Below are 24,251 nucleotides of genomic sequence, written 5' to 3'. Positions count from 1 at the left end.
CCCAACTGTGAAGTTTGTTTCAACATCTTCAGTATTTCAGCTGACAGCATCTGGAGATTTCCAGCAGTGTCTTCAATATACAGTAACCACTCTGTACTGGAACGAAGATGCTGTAGCTGCGAGAGGAACTTTTGTGAGCATCAAAATTTCAAAGTGGGATCATTCCTATTCCTGCATATTTCTCTCATTTCAATAAAGTTTCTTGGAATTTAATCCAACTATTCCCTATTCCATGAAAACTTTCTAAAACTCTCCATTAGATTAGATGAAGCCTAAAACAAATACAATACTTATTGTGGTGTTACAGCTTAAGTGGACAACAGTCCTCCCACAGGCAGTCAAAATCCTTTATATATAGCATCACATTTTAAATAAGGATACTTGAATCAAAGACTAGAAAAACCTCTATTTTCTGTTCTATAAAGCTTTCATTTGAAATTACTTTCAATGCATTCAGAAAGTTTGGCCTTTAAATCAACCATCAACATTTCACCAACTGGATTTTCCACAAGTTCATGCTTTGATATATAAAGTCTTCAAAAGCAGCAGATAAATTGTAACCACTCTTTGCAAAAGCCACCATCAACAGCTTGGCCAGAGTAGCGTTTAACTAAGGGGATAGCTAATTCAACTTGATTCCTCAGTTAGGCCTGACAAGCCTACAGTGAACAGTGCTCAGCCCTTTCTCTTTGAGCTCACTTTGGTACAGTGAAGCAAGAGCATTCCTTTTTTGAAGGGAATCAATACAGTATTTCCTTGTAGAATTTAAAGGTATCTTCAATAAATTCATCAGTCCAGGGCACAAATAAATCAAGAAGTCAGCGTCTCCCATAGGATAAACTTAAACCAAACCTAACCAATTCACTGATACAGGTTTAATCTCCCTCTTCAGCCATCACTGGATAAAAAGTTCTTACTGACAAGCTCCCCATGATAGTAATTAGATTAAAATAAAGGTGGGAGGTACAGCTGAGATGGCAAAGGAAAGGAATTCACGTGAAGGCAGAAAAAAGCAGTGATTGTACCACCTCATAAGGGAAATCCTTTAACACAGAAAATCTTTAAAATCACTGCAGGGCAGCTCATCTCAGCAAGAAACAGTGCAGAGCTGTGGAAACAGATCTTCCATGTGAGTGTAAAAAGGTGATTCACATCACCTAGGACCCAAAGTTGCAATGTCAAGTACTTGTAAAAGATCTAGCAACTAAAACGATTTGGAGCCTGAAGTCTAAAAGAGTTACTCAAGGGATTAAGAGGGTATTGCAATTAAACAGTTCAAAAGAGCACAGGAGGGCAGAAGAACAACAAAAGTTTAGATTTGCTACAGAAAGGCTCTTCAGGTACCAAATCCTGAATCCTGAATCACTTCCAAGGGTTAAGAACTGAAGGGAATGCAGCGGTTAAGCTTCTAGACTCCAGCAGACACAGTGGACTGTCCACAGCATCTTCCATGCAACTGAAAGATGACTTGTCTTTGAAAGCAGCCTGGAGAGGATCAAGCAATTGCAGATGAAGCACAGGGACTGCAGAGTCACAGATGCATTTTGGAGAGACCAAACCAACCATAACCAACACAGTTATGTGATTATCAGCTCCCTGCCATTAGGAGCTTCACTTCCTGAGAACATCAGCATTTTTAAAGACCCACAGTGGACTTGTGTAGCCACTACAGCAAATGCCTGAAAAGACTATTCCCTAAGAAAATGAGTAACACCCAAAGAGGAACAGAGGAACACGAGACTAGAAATGGCTGGACCATCAAGTTTAGTATGCTATCACGAGGCATGACTGTCCCAAAGGCCTTACACAATCCGTTTCATGTGTTGCTATACACTTCAGCCCACAAAAATATTTTCAGAGTACAGATATCCCACAAATTAGATGAGGGGATATAAAAATAGGCTCTTTTCCTCTGTAAGAAACTCATTGAAAACTAGGTTGATTCCAAAAGCTGGTCCACTTGTCCATCTGTACAAAGAGAACCACTGACTTCACTCCAGTATTCATAGAGTAAGTGTCTACACCTATTGCTGGCAGGCTCTGGAGTATCATGGGCTGCTTTTGCAAAGTAGCAAAGAAAGTGAATGATGCTTCCAGTCACAGTTGACAGACTGATGATACACACTGAAGGAAAGCTTTTCTTAGTGCCAAATGTATGCACACACATCCATTTGACAGACAAAGATCTTCAGTTGCTACTGCTTTTGATCTGCTTAATCTGCAAATAGACAGAGCTCTGTTAGAAAAGAGCTTATATTCATTTTCCTCTGAAGGTTTAAAAATCTGCCTTATCTACCACACATGATTCTATAAGTGATACAAGGAAACTGGCTTACACTCCTGAAGGACCTGCAGGCCCCTGCTAAAGCAGCAAACAAGGACCGGATCACCTGCACATCATAACAACTCTATGTGAAAAGCTGATCCTCAAGATATGGTGAGCCAGTAAAGAAATCTGGATACACAAAACCTGTGCTGAGAAGTGTTCAAAGAGATGACAATATAGCTGCCACTTCAGATGGCAACACACTTGTCTGGGACTTAGCTACAGTACCAAATCCAGAACTATCCCTCCCTTTATGTCAGGCAAAACAAGAAGTATTGTAAACAGCAGATGACAGCCACTTACTAAAGCAGCAAATCTCATTCAGAAAGATCCAACAAGACAGGCTCAGTGTTTATTAAAGCATCTGGTTAAGCGGCCAACTAAATATTTATCCTTGATGAAGAGGCAAAGTTCCAGCTCCTCTGGGCTAAAAGCATTAAACCCTGCTATCCCAGGGCCCTCGCACCACTTACAGCAGCCAAGTGTTCCTAGAAGGTCTCTTGTCCGAGTGCTGCCTGAACCCTAACCCAGCTCTGCTGCAAGACAAGTCTAACCAAGTCAAACTGCAAAGCAACGTAGCTGCCAAACACAGGTTTTCAGGAGGACACAAAAAGCAAGGTCAGAATGGCAGCAAATGGCCACCAAAGCAGTCAGCATCTGCCTGAGATGCTCAGCCCACTACCATCCTGCAGCTCCTCAGTGCTGGAGGTACCAATGGGAAACAGAGCTTGAAAGAGTAATTTTGGCTGGAGAGGACCTTCTTCCCATCCCAACCCCCTTACAACACGTCAGCACATTCCATCTTTGAACTTCTTATCATTTTGCAAATTGAATTAAGAGGAACAAAAAGGAGAAAGAGACATGAAGTCTTGCAACCGAGTTGTACAGATTACCCCGCTATTTCAAGCAGATTCACTTAGTCTCCCTTGAAGGGAAAAACAGTATTACATTGGGGAAAAATATCCTTTATATAGTCTGTGCATATACATAAAACAGCATAAAATGACATTTCTGACTTTCTCTTTTCTCTCTTTCCCTCCCCTCTTCTCATCTTTACTTTTTACATAACGCTGGCCTAAGAGCTCATTTCATTGGAAGCAGTAATTGTTCAACTAGGAGACCTGATGCTTTGTAAAGAGCTTTGCTGAAAAGGATAAAACCAGGTTTTACAGTAGTTACATGGCTACACTTTCTACTGACCTAGCCCTGAACCCTGACTCAGGCAGGGAGGGAGCTGCATTCCCCAGAGATCAAACAGAAATATGCATAATCCATTAGATACCGTTTTTCAGTCATGTGTATCACGATTGACAGTCCTTCACAACACTGCCTACAGTAATCTCAAACAGTTTGGCTTTTTAATAGGGGTATGTGGACAGAAGAAATTGTCTTGATGGATGTATTCCTAACACGAAGGTAAAGCATCAAACAAAAATTGATCTTTTCTGTTAAAACAGCACATATGAAGGACATGGAGCTGCTGGAGCAAGTCCAGAGGAGGCCATGAGGATGCTCAGGGGCTGGAGCACCTTCCATATAGAGACAGGCTGAGAACATTGGGGCTGTTCAACCTGGAGAAGAGAAGCTGCGTGGAGACGTCAGAGTAACTTCCAGTGTCTGAAGGGGGCTACAAGGATGCTGGAGAGGGACTCTTCATCAGGGACTGCAGCCATAGGACAAGGGGTGATGGATTCAAACTGAAACAGGGCAAGTTCAGGTTAGATCTAAGGCAGAAGCTCTTCCCTGTGAGGGTGCTGAGGCACTGGCACAGGGTGCCCAGAGACCTGGTAAATGCTCCATCCCTGGCAGTGTTCAAGGCCAGGTTGGACAGAGCCTTGGGTGATATGGTCTAGTGTGAGGCATCCCTGCCCATAGCAGGGGGGTTGGAACTAGATGATCTTAAGGTCTTTTCTAACCCTAGCTATTCTATGATTCTATGAAAGAGGCCAGTAATTCTCTTCTCCCCTAAACACTGAAAGCAGCAATGGATGCTACCAGAATCAACCAGAAAAAGAGATTATAAAAAGAGACAGGCAACAATTTCTGTCAAAAAACTGCTCTCCTGTTGAAATCTGAACCTTACAAAATGGGTTCAATGTTGCCAAAACTTTGTTTGGAAAAAAAAAAGGCAGGGAGGGTAATGAAAGAAGGGGAAAGTGTTCCAGCAACATCAAAGCATTCTCTTCTGTGTTGTTAAAGTATTTTTCATCTCGAAACACAAACATTTTGTGCTGACATATTTCTTTTTGCCTGACACAAATCAGTTTGAAAATGAAAGAAACCAAAGCAATAGAAGAAACCAATGGAACTGAACACTGAACAGAGTAACTTCCTTTGCTGCTCTGCTGCCCAATCTCTTTTCTCTGGAAAATTTGGAATCTTCAGGCTTTGTTCCCAAGTGGAAAAAAACACATTCCAAAATCAAAATATGCTTTGTGGAAAAGAATACTGACCCACATGGCACTGCTGCTCACAAACACAGGTGAAGCTCCTGAGTGAGCCATTAGGCCCCAGATTCCTACTGCACCAACAGATGCAGCTTAAAGCTTTAACAGGAGGAGTTCAGGTTAGATATAAGGAAGAAGTTCTTTACTGTGAAGGTGGTGAGGCACTGGAATGGGTTGCCCAAGGAAGCTCCATCCCTGGCAGTGTTCAAGGACAGGTTGGACAGAGCCTTGGGTGACATGGTTTAGTGTGAGGTGTCCCTGCCCATGGCAGAAGGGTTGGAATTGGATGATCTTACGGTCCTTTCCAACCCAAATCATTCCATGTTTCTATAAGCCCACAAGGAATATGAGGATAATCACATCATTCATTTTACTCCTTTTTGCACTGAAGGGAAGGATCTGACCTCTCTGTGAGGACACCCTAAAGCAGCACCAATAGAAGAATAAAACCAAAGGAAAACAAGTAATTTCTGGGAAATCCTCATCTCTAGAAGGGCAGGGGGAAGATTATTCTACCAAAATCTACATAAAATCCAAGAAAGAAAAATTATTGTGCAATATTAAGAGTCTGCCCTATTCCTGACTACTCTGCACACACACACACAGAGTGAGATTCTTTTCTCATTCTTTATCATTCCTGATGTACAAAAAGGGATTTTTGTTTGGTTTTCATCTGCACTAGTTATTTGTATGTCACACTCCAGCTGCCAGCATTACCATTAGTGTCTTACATTTGTTGCTCCATTGCTGCGGAACAACAAGCATAAGAGACTGCAAGATTACCTACTTGATTCTCTGACCATTAGATTTCCCAGCTGTGCATACAGAAAGCATCAGCCGGGACAGTCATGATAATGCAGCGACTTCCAAGCGTGACTTTTAACTTGTGATTTGCAAAAGCCTAGAAGTATGCAAGATACATGTAGGGAGTCCATAGACGTTAAGTAAGATAACATAGCTCATTTGTGCCATGCATGTTGGAGAGAGATTTCTGAAAACATCTCAATGCTCAGAATAACACTGAAATCTACACCAAGAAGTAGAAAATAAAGGATTTCAGTCTTCAATAAAGTAAGACTGAGCTTATTCATCCTTTTCAGAATCATTGGAAATGTAAAAGCAGCCTTTCAGAGTTTCAGATGTGAAATATTTCAGCTAGACAAAGTGAAGGCAAAAACCAGCATCCTCAAAGTTGCCTTGGTATTAACACAACTGTTGCTTCTTTCTGAAACAAGAATAGGAAGGTGAACACTTAAAAGCCAGTGATCTCCCTCCCACTGGCGTAATCCAACCAGCAGCGCTGGTAAAACCATGGTTTGGTTCAGTTAAAACTTATTGTAACTTGGCCCTGGCATCCCAGTTCAACAAGTAACACCCATCACTTTCCAAGAGAAGAAGAAACCTCATCTTGACACTACAAAGAGCACTCAGAGCTCTGATGAATGAACAGCAGCACATAACCCCAAGTGCTGTTCTGCCTTCAGTTTTCATTGCCCAAGCTCCAGCTCCAAGAATGCCACAATTCAAATGAGCAGCTTGCCCAACTGGAATCAAAACATGTCAGATTATACAGTGACAGATGGTCTTTCCTAAGATTCTCTTACCTCACGTAACTCCAGCCTCTGAGCAACAGCTTCCAAGCACTCCTGCCCCGTGCTCTCCACGGAGAGGGTGCACTCGATCACATTGCTGTCCAGCAGACGGATCCTTGTCACAAAGCAGTTCTTGCTCAGGACGTTGTAGCGCCTGGTCCGTCGCAGCTTCAGCCCGAAAGGCATGGCTGCTGGCCTGGAAGGTGGCCCCTTCCCTCTGCTCTTCCCAGAGTTATCAGCACCCTTGTCGACTCGCCTTGAAGGCTTCTTCAAGTGCCACGACTCTCCTCCAGAAATAGAGGTAGCTGTCCATTCCCAGGGAGAGCTTCAAGGGATCCCTGCAACAGACATACAAATACACAGAGTTAAAAGTGAAATAAGATGTTCCTAAAGTTCAGTGCAAAAAAAAGCTTAAAGGAAAAGAGTCACAATTTAAGCCATAAACTAAACACCTCCACGCAGGGACTGCCAGGCACTTACTGCATCTCCCAGAACACCTCATACAACACATCCTTCAAAACTCTCTTTTGGCACTGAATGCAAAGCACAGATTTAATTGCAAAGCCCTTCTTTGAGAAGCTCAGAACAAACAGCAACTCTCCAGGGCAGGCCTCCAGAGGTGCTAAGTCTCCCACCATTACCCCCACCACAGGGGTCCATAACATAATCTTCAAGTTAAGTTTTGGTGCCCTCGGGCCAGCTTTGAAAGGTAGCTTAAAAAGAGAAGGAATAGAGGCATTTAAAAGAGGTGTGATTCTGAAAGAAGAAAGGCTGGCTGCAGCCAGCAGGAAATGCACCTCTGCAAAAATAACCCCCCAAGTATGCATGTGAAAGGCAAGAAGCATCCAAGCCATTTCAGAGAGGGGTCCTCTGATGCAATCCCTGACATGTTGCTCACTTCCAGTTACAAAGCAATTCTGTATTTCACCCTTTCAGGTGGAAGGAGTAACTGCAGGAAGACAGCTGTCAGACACCACGATAACACTCAGTGAGAGGAAGAGAGCACATATTCTAGATACTGGTTCTAATGACTACTCCTATTTATCAGGGACACACACAAGTGTGAAGCCAAAATACAAAGTAGACAGAAGAAGCATAGATACAGAAATAAGGGCATTTAGGAAGCCATGATGCTCATCTGTGAGATCCACGTCTCTCTCTAAGCTTAGATAGGAGCAGGTCCAAGCTAAATCAAACCAAAGCATTTACAGCTTTAAAATGTCACTTTTCACATGCAGAGAGGAATGGAGTAAAAAGCAAACTACTTCCTACCAAGCCTTCCTGGTTCCAGTTGAATATTCTGGAGCAAGAAGTGAAGGGACATGAAAGCTGGCATGTAAAAGTCCATTCCTTGTAACAAATAGTACTGCAAACAAAAGCTCCCATTTCCTTGCTGCTTAGGAGAAGGCCTAGAAAGCACTGCCAGCAGAGTACGCATCATTTAGCCCAGTGTGACGTTTCAAACAGATATATTAGTACATTGCTCACGTGTATCATCTGGCAAAGAACTGCATGACTCAGTTATTTTCACTTTTACTGCATATAGTTGCTATGGAGATCATTAAAAGCAGCCCAACTGACTCCAGGGATTATTGCTATACTAGAAACAGAACCATCACGTATTGGAGTCAGTGTATTTTCCAAAGTCAGTATATCCTCACATCTATTAGGGGGTTAAAGCAACAGAAGACAATCCCTAAAACACAGAAACAGAAAACCACAAGCAACCTCTCACTCAGGTGTGTGACTATCCTGGTAGTCTACTAGCTTCACCAGAGCAAAGCCTAGAGACCTTGAGAAGGGGCCTGTGCTATTTGACTGAAGTGCAACCAAATCTATCACATTAACCCCTGTAGTTTAATCTCCCATTCTAACTTTAATGGGTACAGAAATAATGTATTATTTTCACATGACTGCATGAGAGAGCTGTTATACCTTGCATCTCTAACATCAGAAGCCATCCAAGACACATGAATGCATCCTCAGAACAACCTGGTGCTCCATGACTCAAACAAGAGGAATTGAAACAAACATTAGCCAGCTTGCCCAGCATCACTCAGGAGAATGGCAGCTGATCTGGGTCCTAAAACACACAGGCCAAGCCACTGCTTTAACCCCTACTCAACTATTTGGCAATTATCTTGCTGACAAACCTATCCAAAACTGCAGCATGAGGTTGAAAAGTGGGAAGAATGGAAGGAAATTACAGAGAAGGAAGGGTGTGGAGGACTACATCTTATCAAGAACAGCATTTGTGTTCAGTCCCTGGTTTTGCAGATTATTCTAAGCCACACACATGGGGAGTTTCAGCTAGCCTAAAAATAACCCCTTCCCTTTCCTTACTGTTAGCTGCACACATCTCTTTGCACAGTATGAGCCACCCTCTGTATAGTAGTTGTACAGTGAGTAGCAGCCTAAAGATGTTCTTCACTGTGAGGGTGGTGAGGCACTGCAACTGCCCAAAGAAGTGATGAATGTTCCATCCCTAGCAGTGTTCAAGGCCAGGTTGGATGGTCCAGTGCAAGGTGTCCCTGCCCATGGTAGGGGTGGTTGGAACAAGATGATCTTAAGGTCCTTTCCAACTCAAACCATTCTATGATTCTATGAAATCAATGTCAGTTTACAGAAAGTCAGTGTGATTGGCCTTGCTGACCAGGCACATGGAACAGCACAGCTCTCGTAGGATAAGCTGTCCTAGAAGATGCTGTGCTAACATGCTGTTCTGGAATAAACCCACTAATTCTTGTACAATGGCAATGTTGACATGGATTGCAAATTAATTACTCCATGATAAGCAAAGCCAATATTTCCCCCCCTCTTCCAAAAGCAGTAAAGTATCAGGAGTTTTCCTTTAACTCTGCTGAATGTGATGAGTCAGACATACTGATGGGATAACAATGCACTTTGTGCAATAGGGTTTGGGTTACTTTTTCATTTCACTTAAATATACATGAATGCCTGATGACAGCTCTTTCATACAACTTGTCACACTAAGTGTGCAGTTACAGAATGAATCAAGACAGCTTGAAATGGCTCTGATCATCCCAGCATGTAGCAACAATTCATTTTCAATGCAATGCACATGTCTAACTTTCCTGTTTACACTTCTTCTGGATGACCAACTTCCCACTTGGGTTTTCTGGTAAGCTTCCTAAAGAAGATCTCAAAGGCCCTGGTTACATAAAGCAAACAGTGTTTTTTGTTTGTGTAATCTTCAATGCATCAGACGCATCAATTTTTACTCACAGTTACTCTGTAGACAACTGAGAAAAGAAGATGATGACAAGAAACAGAAGGGTTTGGTCTTTCAAGTGAAGGATTCTTCCATTACAGGATCTCCCTTCTTGGCTAAAGGATTGACAAAGAGTGGCAATGTCCCTAACCAAGTTAACACAACTATGAAGGTATCCACAACACTTCTCAAACTCACACTTTCACTTAAAACCAAATAAAACCAGTGAAAGTAAAGCAAGCCTCTAAACGGCTCATCAAATAAACATGCACGTATTTTAATTCTAAAAAAGGATTTATTTCAAGTGTGAAAGACATAAAGATGACAACTTTTAAACTGATACCTTCTATTTAAGGATGTGTTTTTCTGAAGAGAAACTAGACTGAGCTCTTTACTAACTTTGGGATTTTTCCCTTTATTCTTTTTGTTCCATGTTTCGATTATTCTGGATCCTTTCTTCCAGTGCTAGAAAGCAGCTTAAAGATGGAGCCTGACACAAAACATCTACATTTCAGCTCAAGACAAGCTTACCTATCTCACTCCCAAGCACAACCTGGGCACCAAACTGAAACACCTTCAAGCTGCAGACAGCACAGCTGTAATGGTTTGGGCAGGAAAAGGCTAATCATGACCTGGAGCAATAGCACTACCTATCAGCAACCAGCCTGATCATGACCAGTGCAATAGCACTACCTATCAACAGGGCCAGTTCTGCAAGAAGAACTAGGTCAAATTCCCACTGTGATATATAACACAGAATTACCTCCGTTTTTTAAGAGCATTTACTTAGTTTCTGTATGAAATACAAAACCTCCTTAATGGACTTTAATATCCTTATGCAGATAAAGCTGTGTGCCTTTCCAAACCAGTATTTTTCTTTCCTTTATGAGACATTACAGCGAAACCAGGTCAAACCACTAGCACACACAAAGCAAACCGATTAATATTTTATGACTTTTCCAAACTTAAAACCAAAGAAGCCAGAAATAGGAAAAAATCTTCCTTCTTTCCCCCAAAGTCAGCTGGGGCTGGCCAGATGTTAGTTTTAATAGATGGGCTGGGGGGAGCAAGGGAAGCCACTATGTGTTTCAGGAGGAGGAAGCCATGGGGCAGAAGCTGCTTTGTGGGGTGAAGGGCACTGCTCCAGTCACAGGGCACTCTCCTGCTTCCTTAAACTTCTTTAAAGGCCAGAAGAGAGAAAGGCTTCTTCTCTCAGGACACTTCCAAGTACATGACTTGCTTTTTATTACAGAGTTAACACATTGAACCACGTTGAAAGGAGCACCCGATAGGAAAGGCACTGAAAGCAGAATGCTTGCTCCCACTTCATTTGCTTCTGTGGATAATTTCTGAAACTCCAGGAAGACAGCGATTACTGTCAAACTGCAGCCTGTATTTACCAACAGCACATGGCAGCCCTCCAGCATTCCAAGACTGCAGGAGCAGCAGCACACCTAACAGAAGTATGTAACCCTGGGCTGGGCCTGAGACCACAGCATGTGATGCAAGCGGCAAGGGATGTGCTAGCCTACAGTTTTAGGGAAGAGTAACAGCGTGCAGGAGACAGGGAGTCTGGCACAACCCATCTCCATCGGGCTGATTCTGTCTAGAGGAGGAGATCTCTCTCTGTGGAATAGCTTTCTCTGCCTTGATTGCTCTCATGTGAGAGTTTCATGCAGGTAGAGCATGGTGTGGTATATTTCTGTGCCTAGCGAGGTGTCCGCATCCCACCCAGTTATGAGTGGAATTCCCATAAAGCCTGATAAACCCCCAGGAGTCAAATCCATCTCTGGAGAGATTAAAGGGGTTTTTAACCCTTACATTATACAAGCCTTCTGCTGCAAGGCCACTGTTTTCAACTACTTGCTTATACAGTCCCTGACAAGACATGGACCTCATCCTCAGGCATTTAAGTCTAGGGGAGATTTAGGTATTACCCTAATCCATGTAGTAATAAACCCAACACTTGTGTGCATGAACAGATGCCAAGGGCTCTCTAACACATTCAAAGTAGAAGATGACTGCTACTGTTACTACTACTGTGCACCATCAGACACCAGTACGCAGTGGTCAAAGACCTGAAAATCATCAAGGTACATCATCAATCAGCATCAAGGTACACAGGAAACAAGTATTTTTGTGGATCTAAGTGTCCAACAGTCTCTAGCACAGAACAGATGTAAACTTCCCAAACCATAGATGAGACCCTTATCCATAATTTCCTTACTCTTCACTCCAGAATACCCTCAACAGATCTTTCTAACTACTTACAAAGGATTCTTGGAGTTGCTGTAAGCATTCAAGTTAGGAGTAACATCTGCATAAAGTAACATATCTAAATGACACTGGAGGTGCCATTGCAACCAGTTTTAGTCCACAACAATGTAAGGAAGCTGGAGCTTTTACCATTCACCCGTACACCTTGTATTCTAAAGTCAAAAACACCCACCAAAATGAAATGTCAGATCCTAGCAGTTTTCCTTTGAGTAGGAAAAGCTGCCTGCCTGCCCATGCCAACTGTCTGCAGCAGCTCCACCTCTCTGCCGCAGGTTTTAGGGCACCAGGGTACAGCAGTTAACTATTTACAACCTCACACCTTGGCTATGTTATTGCAAGACCTCAAACTAGAAACAGCCAAGAGTGATCAGTACTTCTATGGCACCAGACCAAGGATGCAGTTTTGCCCCCAAGGCAGTCTCATCTAGGAGCTCCCTACTGCCAGGAATGAGAGGAAAGTCCTGCTTTCTTCCCCACTTTACATCCCTCACTCAATAAAATGGGATCCTTTCAGCTTGGTTAATGTGTCACAGTGGAGCCCAGCATGAGCAGTTCACCTGGCACAGGGAGAGAGCAGAACCACACACCTCAGAGGAGGAAGAAGAAGAGCAGTTCTGCATTCATTGACAGCAGTTGGTCAGGTCAGCTGGGCAAGTTCTGAACTCACAGCCCAAGGCAGGCTCCTGGTCTCAGCAGGCAAAGGAGCTTGCTAGAACATATTCCCATTCTTCCTGTATGGCAAAGCTATGTTAGAATAAAAGTCTAAGAATAAAGTGTGAAATAGCCAGCTGATTTAAACAGTCCTTTTTTTAACCCAAAATAAAGCAATGTATTCTGTAATTGAATGCCCCTAAGAAAAGTTATTATTACAGACTCTAGATGGGCTGTATCTTCAACATGGACAAACCATTCAGAAGAGAAGTCAGACCAACATTTTGGTATTTGGGCACATCCTTCTTTCAGGCCTGGTACTACATCAGCTGTCTAAGAAAAGCACCAAAAGCACAAGGCCCTGCATCCTAAATTTGCACTAAATACTTCTTAGCAATCAAATGTCATGGAAACTTAACTGTTACTGTAAGGGTCAACTATTTAACATCAGTTCTATTCAAATGACTTAAAACCTCTCAGGAGGGTTGACTGGATTCTTCACTTTGTGTCCCTATATTACCCCCCTGGCTACCATCAGTAGCAACATCCTATCAGTGCCATTTACTTTTCCTTTCAGCTAGTCACCTCTGTGACAGGTTTTCAACTCCTTCAGACTTGTCTGAGCTATAGTGATTGGAAGAGGTTACATTTCCTGCTAAATGTGATTGATAGCCATATAAAACAGTGACGGATATGCTTAGCTAAAACCACAGAAAAACTCCTTACACCGTGTTTTCCTTATTCTCTCATGTTACAAAGACGTGAGTAAAACTGAAGTTCTAAACACAGGACAACATGAAGAAGCGATAGCTCTAACAGAGGGAAGTGTCAGAGTAAAATCATACACCCCAGTGCATTCACACTAGTTAACATCCACCAGCATCAACTGGTGCTGGTTATTCTGTGATCTCAACTGGTGGGATAAGAAGTTTGTCAAAAATGAAGACAACAGAAGTTCAAGCATCACCTATCCTGCTTTAACAAAAACCCCAGCTGTTCTCAAGCATGCAGTTCATGCAGTGCTGCTCTCAGATGAGACCCTGCTGGGTAACATGGTCCCAGCACAATATGGTCTTATGCATTTAATAAAGGTGCGTGATTTTGCTCCTGCCTTTCTTCTGATGTTAATATGGCTTATACTTGTGAGTTTCTACAACTTCTGCTCCAACAGTGGTCATGTCTGTGTACCTCGCACTGTCCTTGGCTTCCTTTCATATACGTACTTTGGAAAATTATAGTTTTTAAAATGAACAGAAACTGGGAAAACTTGAGTTAGAACTACAGATTGCTAAAATGCCTCATCCTGCCCTTAACACTAAAGACTGCACAAGTCAAAAAGGTACCTTTTTATCTTAAGGAAGTTCCAACATATTGGAATTCCTTGACCCACAAGAAAATGTTTTCTTAACAAATTTGTCTTGTAAAGCCCAAAGAATCACACATACAACTGAGGGAGAAGGGAGAAAAACAGCAGGAAGGACTCAACTTGCAACACATCAAATGTCAACAGCATAACAGCTCTAAATCTACCTTTTTCCTTATGGATCCTTATGGATGCAGTGTTACCCTCACTGATGTCAGTAACCAGACTGGCACCAAGTGAAGTGAGACCCATACCTGCAGGCTTACAGTAAGAAGAAAATCTTATCCAGTGTCTGGAAGTTCAGAGCAATGGTGTACATTCTCAAGAGAGGCTCACTTAATCCCATACAGCTATTCATGACTGAATCAGGACAACACAATGGAGGAAGTATTGCTCTAGGTAAGCATGATGGGATGGAGGAGAAAGGAAGTGGGGGGAATAACACGGTAAAAGCATGCACGCTGTACATCCTAACTCACAACCCAGCACATTTAGTTACATAAGTAGATACTTCATCCACAATCATAACATGAACTTCTGAACTTGCACAGAAAAGAGCCTCTCCATGACTCAATGCGTTAAAACATCGATGCTACAAAATGCTTTTACAAAATGGAAGTAATTCCTTCAAGGAGGATTATATTACATGCACATACACGCAGAAAGTAAATCTGCTATCTTTACTGAATATAGGCCTTGATGTAAATCACACAGCCATGGTCTATGAATAACCGCATTTGTTTCGCCAGCAAAACACCTCATCTAAAATACAGAATAGCTGCCGGAAATGAGCTAACAGGACTTTTCTTTCTGTAGTAAGGGATTATTTTCCAGTGCCCACTGTGTGGGCTTAAACACTAGCCTGAAAGAGTCAAAATACCAAGAAGAAAGATTTATGGCTAAAGGCAGGGGTAGGGGGGGACCTGCTTTGAAGCGACTGACTCCTTTGACTGGTGCCTCAGAATCACAAGGCTACAAAGGGACCCCTCTCTGTGAGCAGCCCTTGGCGTTCTTCCTTCATCTCTGCTGCAGATCACAATGATAAACAAGATTTGAACACAATTACCTGGTATCACGGAGTTGGACAGCAGATAGGAGTTATTATTAACAACAGATGGCATGGTTTTGCCTAAGAACTTTCAACAAGGAAACTCTTACGGCTCAAATACTACTCAGGCTGTCAATGGGAATCCTTCAACACTAGCATGTTTTCCAGAAGTTTTCAAAGGAGTTTGGGAGAAAAATCAGCAATATAATTCCACAGCATTCCAGTAAGTGCTGCTAGTTGCACTGACAGAGGAAGGAACTGTACAAACTCTGATTCCATATTGTATCATTGTAGAAATGTGTGATTTTTCTTCTTTGGTTATAACAGCACTATAATTGACAAGTTTAGACTGGCTTCTTTTCTTCTAACATATTATTTGTCATTAATCCTCCTCAAGAGGACAGCTTTGCACTGAAGGCTAATAAAACTCTGTTAGTTTTGGAGTATGAAATACAAGTTGCAGCTTTATACACAAGATCACTGTAATAAATTGGAAAACCTGTGGCATGCCATTCTCTGCTCAGCTTTCAGAACAGTGCCTCAATAAACTCCTTACCACCATTCCCTATAAGCCTGGACAAATTACTCACCCTTTTCATATGATGATAGCTTTATTTGGAGTCATACTTGACGTTATCAGCTTTTAATGAGCTTACAGCCCAATTCTTGTTAGCTGACTCTATGAGAGAAGGCAGCTGCTTTGTAACACTTCAGAGGGGAAAAAACCCCAAACTTTGCAGAAAGTTTTAATTTAGCCATGAGTTGAAAGGAAAATTTCCTTTAAAATAAAAGAGCTTTATTCTTTGTTCACACTAATCCATTTTTATGTTAGCGTTTTAGCATGACTAGAATGCACAGACCAAAACTGACTTGTAAGCTTGTGACCCTCCCTAGCTCACAAAATAGACTTGGCACATTAAAATGAAGAGACAGAAGCATTAACATCTAACATGACCATTTTATGGGTTTGCTGTTCTTTACAAGCAATTCAGATTTAAACCACAGAATTTAGCCTGGCTTTCAGTTCTCATATGTAAAAAAGAAACCTCCATCTAAACACCACTTGCACAAAATCAAAACATCTTCTGTATGACCACAGGTAGGTGTATTTATTGTACGTGCATATCAAAAGTGGCACAAATAGGCCTTTGATCCACCATAGTGGCCACTGAAGTTCTACTGAATGCAGACAAATATAAATATTATAGACAGATTACTTAAGTTTATTCTCTTACAAGTACAAAACCAAAACACCAGAACAGAAGAAGGTGGAGTAAAATAAAAAATGGTTAAATAATCCTGCTGTTTATATGTTCTCCTTTTTGGTATCTCGCATTTGAACATACAGAAGTCTAAGGTGATGAGGTATCCCTAACATTTACACTCAGCATTAACTGCAATGCAGGGAGAACCAAGAGAAGAAACAAGGAACAAAACTAAAGCGAGTGGAGAAAGCCCATGTGGTGCAGCCCTTCCTGTAATTCTGTCTCTGGTTTGCAAGTGGGAAGCATTTTGTTTCTTTAACTTGAAGCCTGATATACACATTCCTCTGCAGCTTTATGTGGATATGGCCAACAGATCACACTCCTTCTTAAAGGAGCTCAATAAACAGCACAGCAAGCCCACAAGCTAGGAGATGGATAGCAAGAATAGAATCATACAATCAGCTGGGCTGAAAAAGCCCTTTAAGCTCATCCAGTCCAACCATTCCCAGCACTGCCAAGGCCACCACTGCCCCATGGCACTGAGGCCTCGTCTCCACGCTGTGTGAACACTTGCAGGGCCGGTGCCTGCAGCCCTGCCCTGGGCAGCCTGTTCCAATGCCTGAGCACCCTGTGGGGCAGGAATTGTTCCTCAGCTCCATCTAAACCTGCCCTGGTGCAGCTTGAGGCCGGTTCCTCTTGTCCTGTCCCTTGTTCCTTGGGAAGAGAGACTGACATGACATTGCCTTGCTTTGGTTTGGAAAGGTATCCAGCTCAATTCCGACTGCAAGCTACAGGTGCAGTGCAAACGTCTGTCCTGTATCACAGCATAAGGAGAGCTTCTAACCTGCTCTTGTGGGAGGGAGCCTGGAGGCAGCAGAGTCCAGCCTTGACTCTCAAAGAGGGAACAGGATTGCTGGGAAGTAGTTTTAAGTATGCTCATGAAAGAAAGCACAGCTCTTATCTTCCCAGGGCCCCCCCACTGCAGAATACAGGACACTCAGTCCAAAAGTATTTTCAGTGCCTAAATATAACACAGGCATTCACATAGCATAAATAGGAGAATCCTTCAGAAGGGCTATCTTCAAAACAACCTCCATTCTAAGTGAGACTAAAGTTCAAAGTCATATACTGGCATGTCACAGTCAGGAAATCCTTGTAAGAGTAATGAATTTATTGTTATTCTACCTGGCTATTTTTATAAAGTTTCTGGAAGCAAGAAACACGTCATGTGCTTAAATAACTACTTGTCTACCTTTGTGTTTCTCTCAGTGACAAGGCAAGAAAACGTAATGGAATATGGTTATATCCTCATGGGATTTCACAATATCAGTTTTCATTGGCAACCATAGATTACGTACCTCAAAAGCCCATTTTTTTCAGTCTTTCTTCTGAACTTTTGATATATAAACTTGTCAGAGTAAAATATTGCTGGCCCTTAATACCGCAGCTCATGCCAAAAATAATATGAAGCTATTCAAATCACAAAGCCAATTGAAAAATAAATACTTCAAAACACCCAAGCGTAAACATTACAACTGGATCAAGGTAAAAAAGGTTTCACAGGAAAGCTAAGAGGTAAAACACAAACATGAAACCCACACCAAAACAAGCCAGACAACAAACCCTCACAGATAGGAGACTGGCAGAAAGAAAGTACAAAAGACAGTCCAGGAACCTGCTTCTTTTTGTGTTCCTCCTACTCCAACAGGTGTTCTGGAAGAGGAAATCAATCATCATTAACTTCCAAATAAAGAGTCACTGGGGATCATTAAAGGCCTTGCTATGAAAGGATTTGTTCATCTTTCTAACCACATTATCCCATCTGAGCTACTAGCTCCTGCAGGACATGGTGTTAGCTGTTCACAGCTATTGAAAGTGGTAGCCCAGCTGAACCATAAATAACCTGGAGTAACATAAACTGTTACATGTGACAGGTATCTTCAGATCCCAGGGTAGCAACTGTGTGCCAGCATGGGATCATCCTGACACACGCTACTCACAACAGACAATTCCCAAATCACTCCTTTCTATCTCTGAATGGTCACACTATCACTTTAACTGGCAGTAGGATGCATGCATTGGCAGATACACATCTTCTGACAGTGACGAGGGCAGCACAAAACCTGCTACTATGCTTTTACAATGAAGTTAAATATATTAGCAGAGTCACAAAGGCAAGTTTATATGCAGATTCCTTCTTTGGGTCACTGGGCTAAACAATGCTTTGCCTGCTAATAAGACTCAAACAGCACCCTCTCCTTACCATGCAACCATGAAAGTATTCAGCCTTACAGAAGAAAGTTGGGCTTTTTTAAAGTTAGAGTAATGGGAAAGTTAGATTTTTCAGTTAGAATGGAAAAACTCCATCACTTTGCCTGGCATAAAGTGGAGAGAGAATGGGAGGAGAAGGAAAAAGGCTGGCAAAGATAAGGAAAGCACATAAAACATTTCTTCAATGCAGATGGGAAAGGGCAGTAAAAACTTTCCAGCTGTTGGCTGATTTGTCCAAGCCTCAAGTGTTCTGAAGAAGTAAAAGAGTGGGTGGCATGAATCCCATGTAACATACAGAATTTAGAAGACAGACTCTCTTCACCTATTCAGGCTGCACTTTTCTCCCACTGCAGCCAAAGCTCATTTACTTCTTTTTGTAAATAACTAGTAAATGCCACTGATCAAAACAAAGCCAGAAACCACCTCAACTCTAATTTATGTTTTAGCTCCTTCAGTGCAAAGGTGCAACATAACTACTCATAACCCATTTTCAAAAGTCAGGCTAATCCATTTATGCAGGTTATTATTCAGAGAGCAAAAGAGAGCAGTTGTTACTCCATGGAAGTTATGTTCATATTAGAATCATAAAATCATAGAATAGTTAGGGTTGGAAAGGATCTTAAGATCATCCAGCTCCAAACCCCTCCCATGGCAGGGACACTTCACACTAAACCATGGCACCCAAGGCTCTGTACAACCTGGCCTTGGACAGTGCCAGGGATGGAGCATGCACAACTTCCTTGGGCAATCCATTCCAGTGCCTCACCACCCTTACAGTATGGCTATCACCTAGTACCTCACAGAAGAAAGAACAATGTATTTGTGTACAAAAGAGAACAAATACTACAGTAGTTTCAAGAAGTTAACAAGGTGAAGTAGCCTGTTCCAGAATCAAGACTGCCTACCCCTCCAGACATCAAATAACCTCCCAGTTTCTCACTTGTCCTTGGAACAGTCTTTATGCAACTTAAGGGGCTCTAGAAAATAAAAGTAACTACTTTTATAGCCAAGAAAAGCAATAAAGTACTATATCATTTCCTACCACTACTACAGCCACCTGTGGTGTCTTAAGACAAATTGCAAGCAAGAGAAGATTGTCTGCAATCTTGAGAATTGAAGATAGATGCTTCAGGCAAGATAACCTACATTAAAGAATGGTCCACACAGTTGAGGAGGTTCAAACACCCACCTTCAGCTGGAGAAACAAAAGAGGAATTCAATAAAAACTCTCAAGTGGTATTAAAATCACGTTCCCTTGCTGTATCCCATATAAAGCTAGCTTCCCTTCATAAGGTGGTACCCTGAAAGCTGCACAATGACAACAGAGGAAGAGTCTGGCTGCAGACATCAGTATAAACCTGGTTTTATAAGTATTGTTTTCCTTCTACAGAACAAAGACTGAAATATTCCATGTAACATTTTATCCTCCTGTAACTGAAGAATACAGCATGCAGACTTCCTGTAATGGAACACACTTTTCTTTTCCATATGCAACTGAAACTGCCAAGTTCAAATAGAGAAAAATATTACATGTATCCATGGATATCTAATTTTAGAAAGACAAACAGTTCTCCTGCTCCAGCAGCAGGGAAAAAGATGGTCAGAAACAGTTACTACAAGCCCTGTGGAGAGGAACTATGGCAGGCCGTGACACGGGTAGATGGTAAGCACTGAGTTGGGCAAGTGCCCATGAGGGAAACAAGGCTTCCGTGGGCTCTGCATCTGAGATGACTGACTGTAGTTGAAGCCACCACATCTGATTGCCAGCTTGACAGGTTAATTTGTCTAAAACATAAACACTTTGAGAAGAATAATGCCTTCTGAGCCTTTGCAGCCATTTTCAAGCTCTATGTCATGTTAATAAGCACCGAGAATGACATTACTATGACTCCACAAAAGGAACTATAACATCTGCATGTAATTGATATGCATTTTTTCCCAAAGGCACTGTGGGTTTGGGTTACAGGATTTGGCCAGAGATCTTCAGAAACTTAACCAGGGGATTTTCATATCTAGAATCAGAGAGCTAGATAGCTTACTGCATGCAAGCACACCATCATATAGTATAGCTCTTGCAACCAAAAAGATGTAAAATCCAGCATGTGTAATGTACTGTGAACATCCTAAAGGAAATACAGACCGAAAAACAAAACAAAATAATCCGAGACACAGTTGAAATGTGCTCAGTTTTGTTTCCTAAGAAGAAAGTCACAGCTCTCAGAACAAACACCTGGATATAAAATACAGGTCAGGAACACTATAAGCAGCCAATAGACCTGCTTGAATGAGCCATCTAGCCAGGAAACACAGGGTACTACTAGTACAAAGTTGTCTGAAATAAAACAGCTTGTTTTGAATACAAACTGGCAACACAAGGGCTTCTGTGGAGAATGCATCTTCTGTTGAAACAGAGCTACAGAAAACACTTGAGACATGCACTGGTTTAAAGTATTCTGGATGCTAAGTACTAATTGTTTCCCATTCTAACTATAAAAACCAATCAGGCATGCTTGAATTTTACAGTTTATTCTCTTTAGTGTTAGTCAACATCATGAACATATTGAAATCTTTAAGGGAAAATACCCATGTTCGCTACTGTGCATATTGCTTCTGTACGAAGAGGCACCACTAAACTGCAAATGCAAGCATCTAAACAGACAACATGGATAAAGCCCCTGTATGTTATGGGTTCTGGAGCAACAGGCTCTTCTTACAAAAAGAGCATTAATGCTGGAAAACAGGTGCCAAAAGCCCTTACATTTACCTTAAGCAGCTGTTAGGGGTAGCAGCACTCTTCTTATTAAAAGTCACTAGCCTCCACTACCAGCAGAATGTATTCTTGTCAACAGAACATGGTTCCTTAGCATTACAAACTGTAGTTAGCAATAGAGTTAGCTACGTTTAATTACGAATAAGCTTTGTAATTCAGATATACCTTTGAGCTGTGTTATGGAATTTAGAAAACACCTCATTCTTTAAACACACTACTCACTGGATCCATGAAAACCAGAACTGCCACCTCACTTTGAGAACTGAAACCTGCCTAGACTTCTGATCTCTTGTCCAGAATCAGCAGACAAAGGTTTACCAGTCCTCAAGGCATTCTGAATCCTATTTAAACTTCCCAGCTCATCTGGACTTGAAAATTCTATCTACTTTGCTTCCCCAGCTTTTACACATAGGAACACCCCCCCGGATTGTACTATTACATACTACAGAACTGCTATAAGAAATCAAAATAGCAATCTCAGGATGATCCTAAATGCTTGGGTTTATTTGTTGACAGTATCATTAACAGGAGGCAAAAGAATCTTAACCATAAGGGCAGCAAAAGGTAAAATAATTGGATTATTATAATGTCAAAAGCATGACAGGAACCGTGACTATCTAAATGCCAAGAGATGCATCTCCCTGCCCTTAAGGCTGGTGTAATATTGGTCAGAAATGCACCTCCTGTTCAATCTGATCTGCAGCTTAGATATCCAAGTTAATAAAAGTATTAAAGGATACACAACTGAAATGAAGTTCATTGCTCATTAACACTACTAAAACTTACAGAGATGGTCTGAGGACAAAGTAACCACCCAGCAAAAAGAAACCCCAAAAGGTCTGCAGAAAGCCCAGCTGAAAAACAATATAACAAAGCATTCGTTCAAGGGCAGCTCGGAAATTTACTATAAAGTCCAGAAATAGCCACAGAAGAATTACAATGATGAATTTAGCTTGCCAAATTACAACTGCATTGCATAATTCCAGCAAGTTATGCTGACATCCCATGGAGGGCACTAACACCCCCTTCTCAAAGACCTACCAAGACCTTCTAAATTACAGAGCAGATGATCTCCCTCCTGTGACTCTCTATGTGGTACTTTGTTAGTGCCCAGCTCAATTCTTTTGCTTCCTTATTTTTATCACACATGAGAACATTGGGATATTTTGACTATGGAATGTTTCTGAATGAAAATAGACAAAAGAATTCAAATAAAATTAATCAAAGGGAAATAATAATACACAACACTCATTCCCCACTGTTAAAACCTTGCTTTTTAACCCAAATATATCTGCTAAAAGTTTACCAGCCAGATTTCCTTCCTCTGCTCCCAGCCAATCTCATCCCCAGCAGCCAGCCAAGAATTGCCTGATTTCCTACCCATGCAGTGACCCAGGCAGGAGCGCTGGGCCAGGGGTGCCCTAACAGTCAGGTAATCCTTGTTTTCCACTGTATGCCCAGAACAAACCTCACCATAAATTCTTTATATAGCTTTAAAACAAACCAAAGGCTCCTAAACAAAAAAATCCCTGTTACAAGGAGCTGAAACGTGCCCATGAACACACCAAACCAGCTCTAAAGTTGCTTTGGAAGCCTGAACGCCAGTCATGAGCATGTGTTCATGACCCGACACCCAGTCCTTTGCAACACGATACAGTCTCTTTGCTACAGCTCACTGGTTCAGAAGTAGAGGGGCCGTATCCTATTAAAAACAACAGGAAATTGACCACAGCAATAAATCCCAAGCTTTGGCTGCTGCAATTTCTTATCTTCCATGAGCAGTTGTCGGTGTGCAAAACCCATGCAACTTTTTCTTTTCAAAGCAAAACCAAACAACCCATTAAAAGTCACTCCAAAACTGGAGCCTCTACACGGTAATAGCTTACACCAGAGCCTTGGGAGACCTAGATCTCCAAGATCATCTTCCTGTCATGCCAGGATATCCTGTTATATTTTGAATGGTTTACTGCTGCCTCCAGGCAAACCCATGTCACTGAGAAAGTGAAGTTGGTGCACAAAGACTGACAGGTCCCAAGGAATCTTGTCAGAGGCTTTGGCACTTCTGACAGGACTTGCATTGCCCTTTTCATGCATTTTCTGCATCCAACTGAGCTGTCTGTCCCCTCTGATAGCATTTTTTCACTTTATTTCCTGGAAAAAACCCTACTATTTGAGACGATGCTAATGCTTCTCTATTGGCTTACCAACATGTAAAAGGAATTCCACTGGCAGTGTTAGCTCCACAAATCCCACTACTGGAGATGCAGTTTCTGCTGGGCTGGAGAAAAAGGGATGGGGGGTAGCAAAGGGGTAGCCAAGGCTCTTCCTTGAATGGAATAAAATACATAAGCCACAGGATTTCATTCAACTGGCAGAGACTACATTGAGCTTTCTGCCAGCGTAATTGTGTCTATTGTGGGTCTGACTTGTTTTCCCACTCCTAGAAGGCAGAGCTTTGCCAACAAAACTTTAAAGACCAAGACCAGCAGCGTGGGTGTGGGGTTCAGTTTGTTTTCAATGCACACCAGTGAAGTTAACCATGGTGCAGTTTCCTGCAATCTAATCCATGCATCATGTAACACCAGTATATTTTTTGTTTCTTATCCTGCTTTAGTTAGGTCCTACAAGCATTTCTGGAGCAGACTTTTCAGGCAGGCAACCCTCCTCCAAAGCCATTCTTACTGTAAGATTCCAAAGGCTGGAAAAACATCAGGGGGAAGTGGCAGCTATCCACTTTAAGAGCCAAAAGTGCTTCTAAATCATGTATATTTTGCCTGCATTTAGGCAACCAGGGCATGTCAGTTGTACAAGATACTTACAATGGAAAGATCAAACCACCGCATCTACTAAAAGAAACAAACAACAAGAAAACACTCTTCCAGCCCTAGAGACTTAAAAAACAGAAGTTGAACCTCCTCGTACTAGGGATAATTACAGCAGAGTAGTTACAACACGTTTGGAGATCACCTCACCTGTGAGGATGTGCCAAAACCAGGGCTCAGTTCACTCCTGCTACTCTGAAAGAAGGTGGAAGGGAAGTAAGTTCCACTTCAGATCCTGCAGGACCCC

At 41.9% G+C, this 24,251-nt stretch overlaps 2 protein-coding genes across 2 annotated transcripts in view; both read right to left on the bottom strand.

Moving 5' to 3' along the window:
- The window catches only part of PTPN14 (protein tyrosine phosphatase non-receptor type 14), a 67,056-nt gene extending 60,505 nt beyond the window's left edge, over positions 1-6,551 (bottom strand). The window contains exon 1 of the mRNA XM_005143874.3: positions 6,378-6,551. Within this exon, the coding sequence (XP_005143931.1) occupies positions 6,378-6,551 (174 nt within the window). The remainder of the gene's footprint in view (positions 1-6,377) is intronic.
- A 49-nt stretch (positions 6,552-6,600) lies between these two features.
- The window catches only part of LOC117435940 (basic proline-rich protein-like), a 39,623-nt gene continuing 21,972 nt past the window's right edge, over positions 6,601-24,251 (bottom strand). Inside the window, exon 2 of the mRNA XM_034060791.1 lies at positions 6,601-6,703. Coding sequence (XP_033916682.1) covers positions 6,601-6,703 — 103 coding nt within the window. The remainder of the gene's footprint in view (positions 6,704-24,251) is intronic.

The sequence above is a fragment of the Melopsittacus undulatus genome, chromosome 3, assembly GCF_012275295.1.
Source record: "Melopsittacus undulatus isolate bMelUnd1 chromosome 3, bMelUnd1.mat.Z, whole genome shotgun sequence".
In the NCBI taxonomy this organism is placed as follows: Eukaryota; Metazoa; Chordata; class Aves; order Psittaciformes; family Psittaculidae; genus Melopsittacus; species Melopsittacus undulatus.
This window is presented reverse-complemented; position numbering and strand designations above follow the sequence as displayed.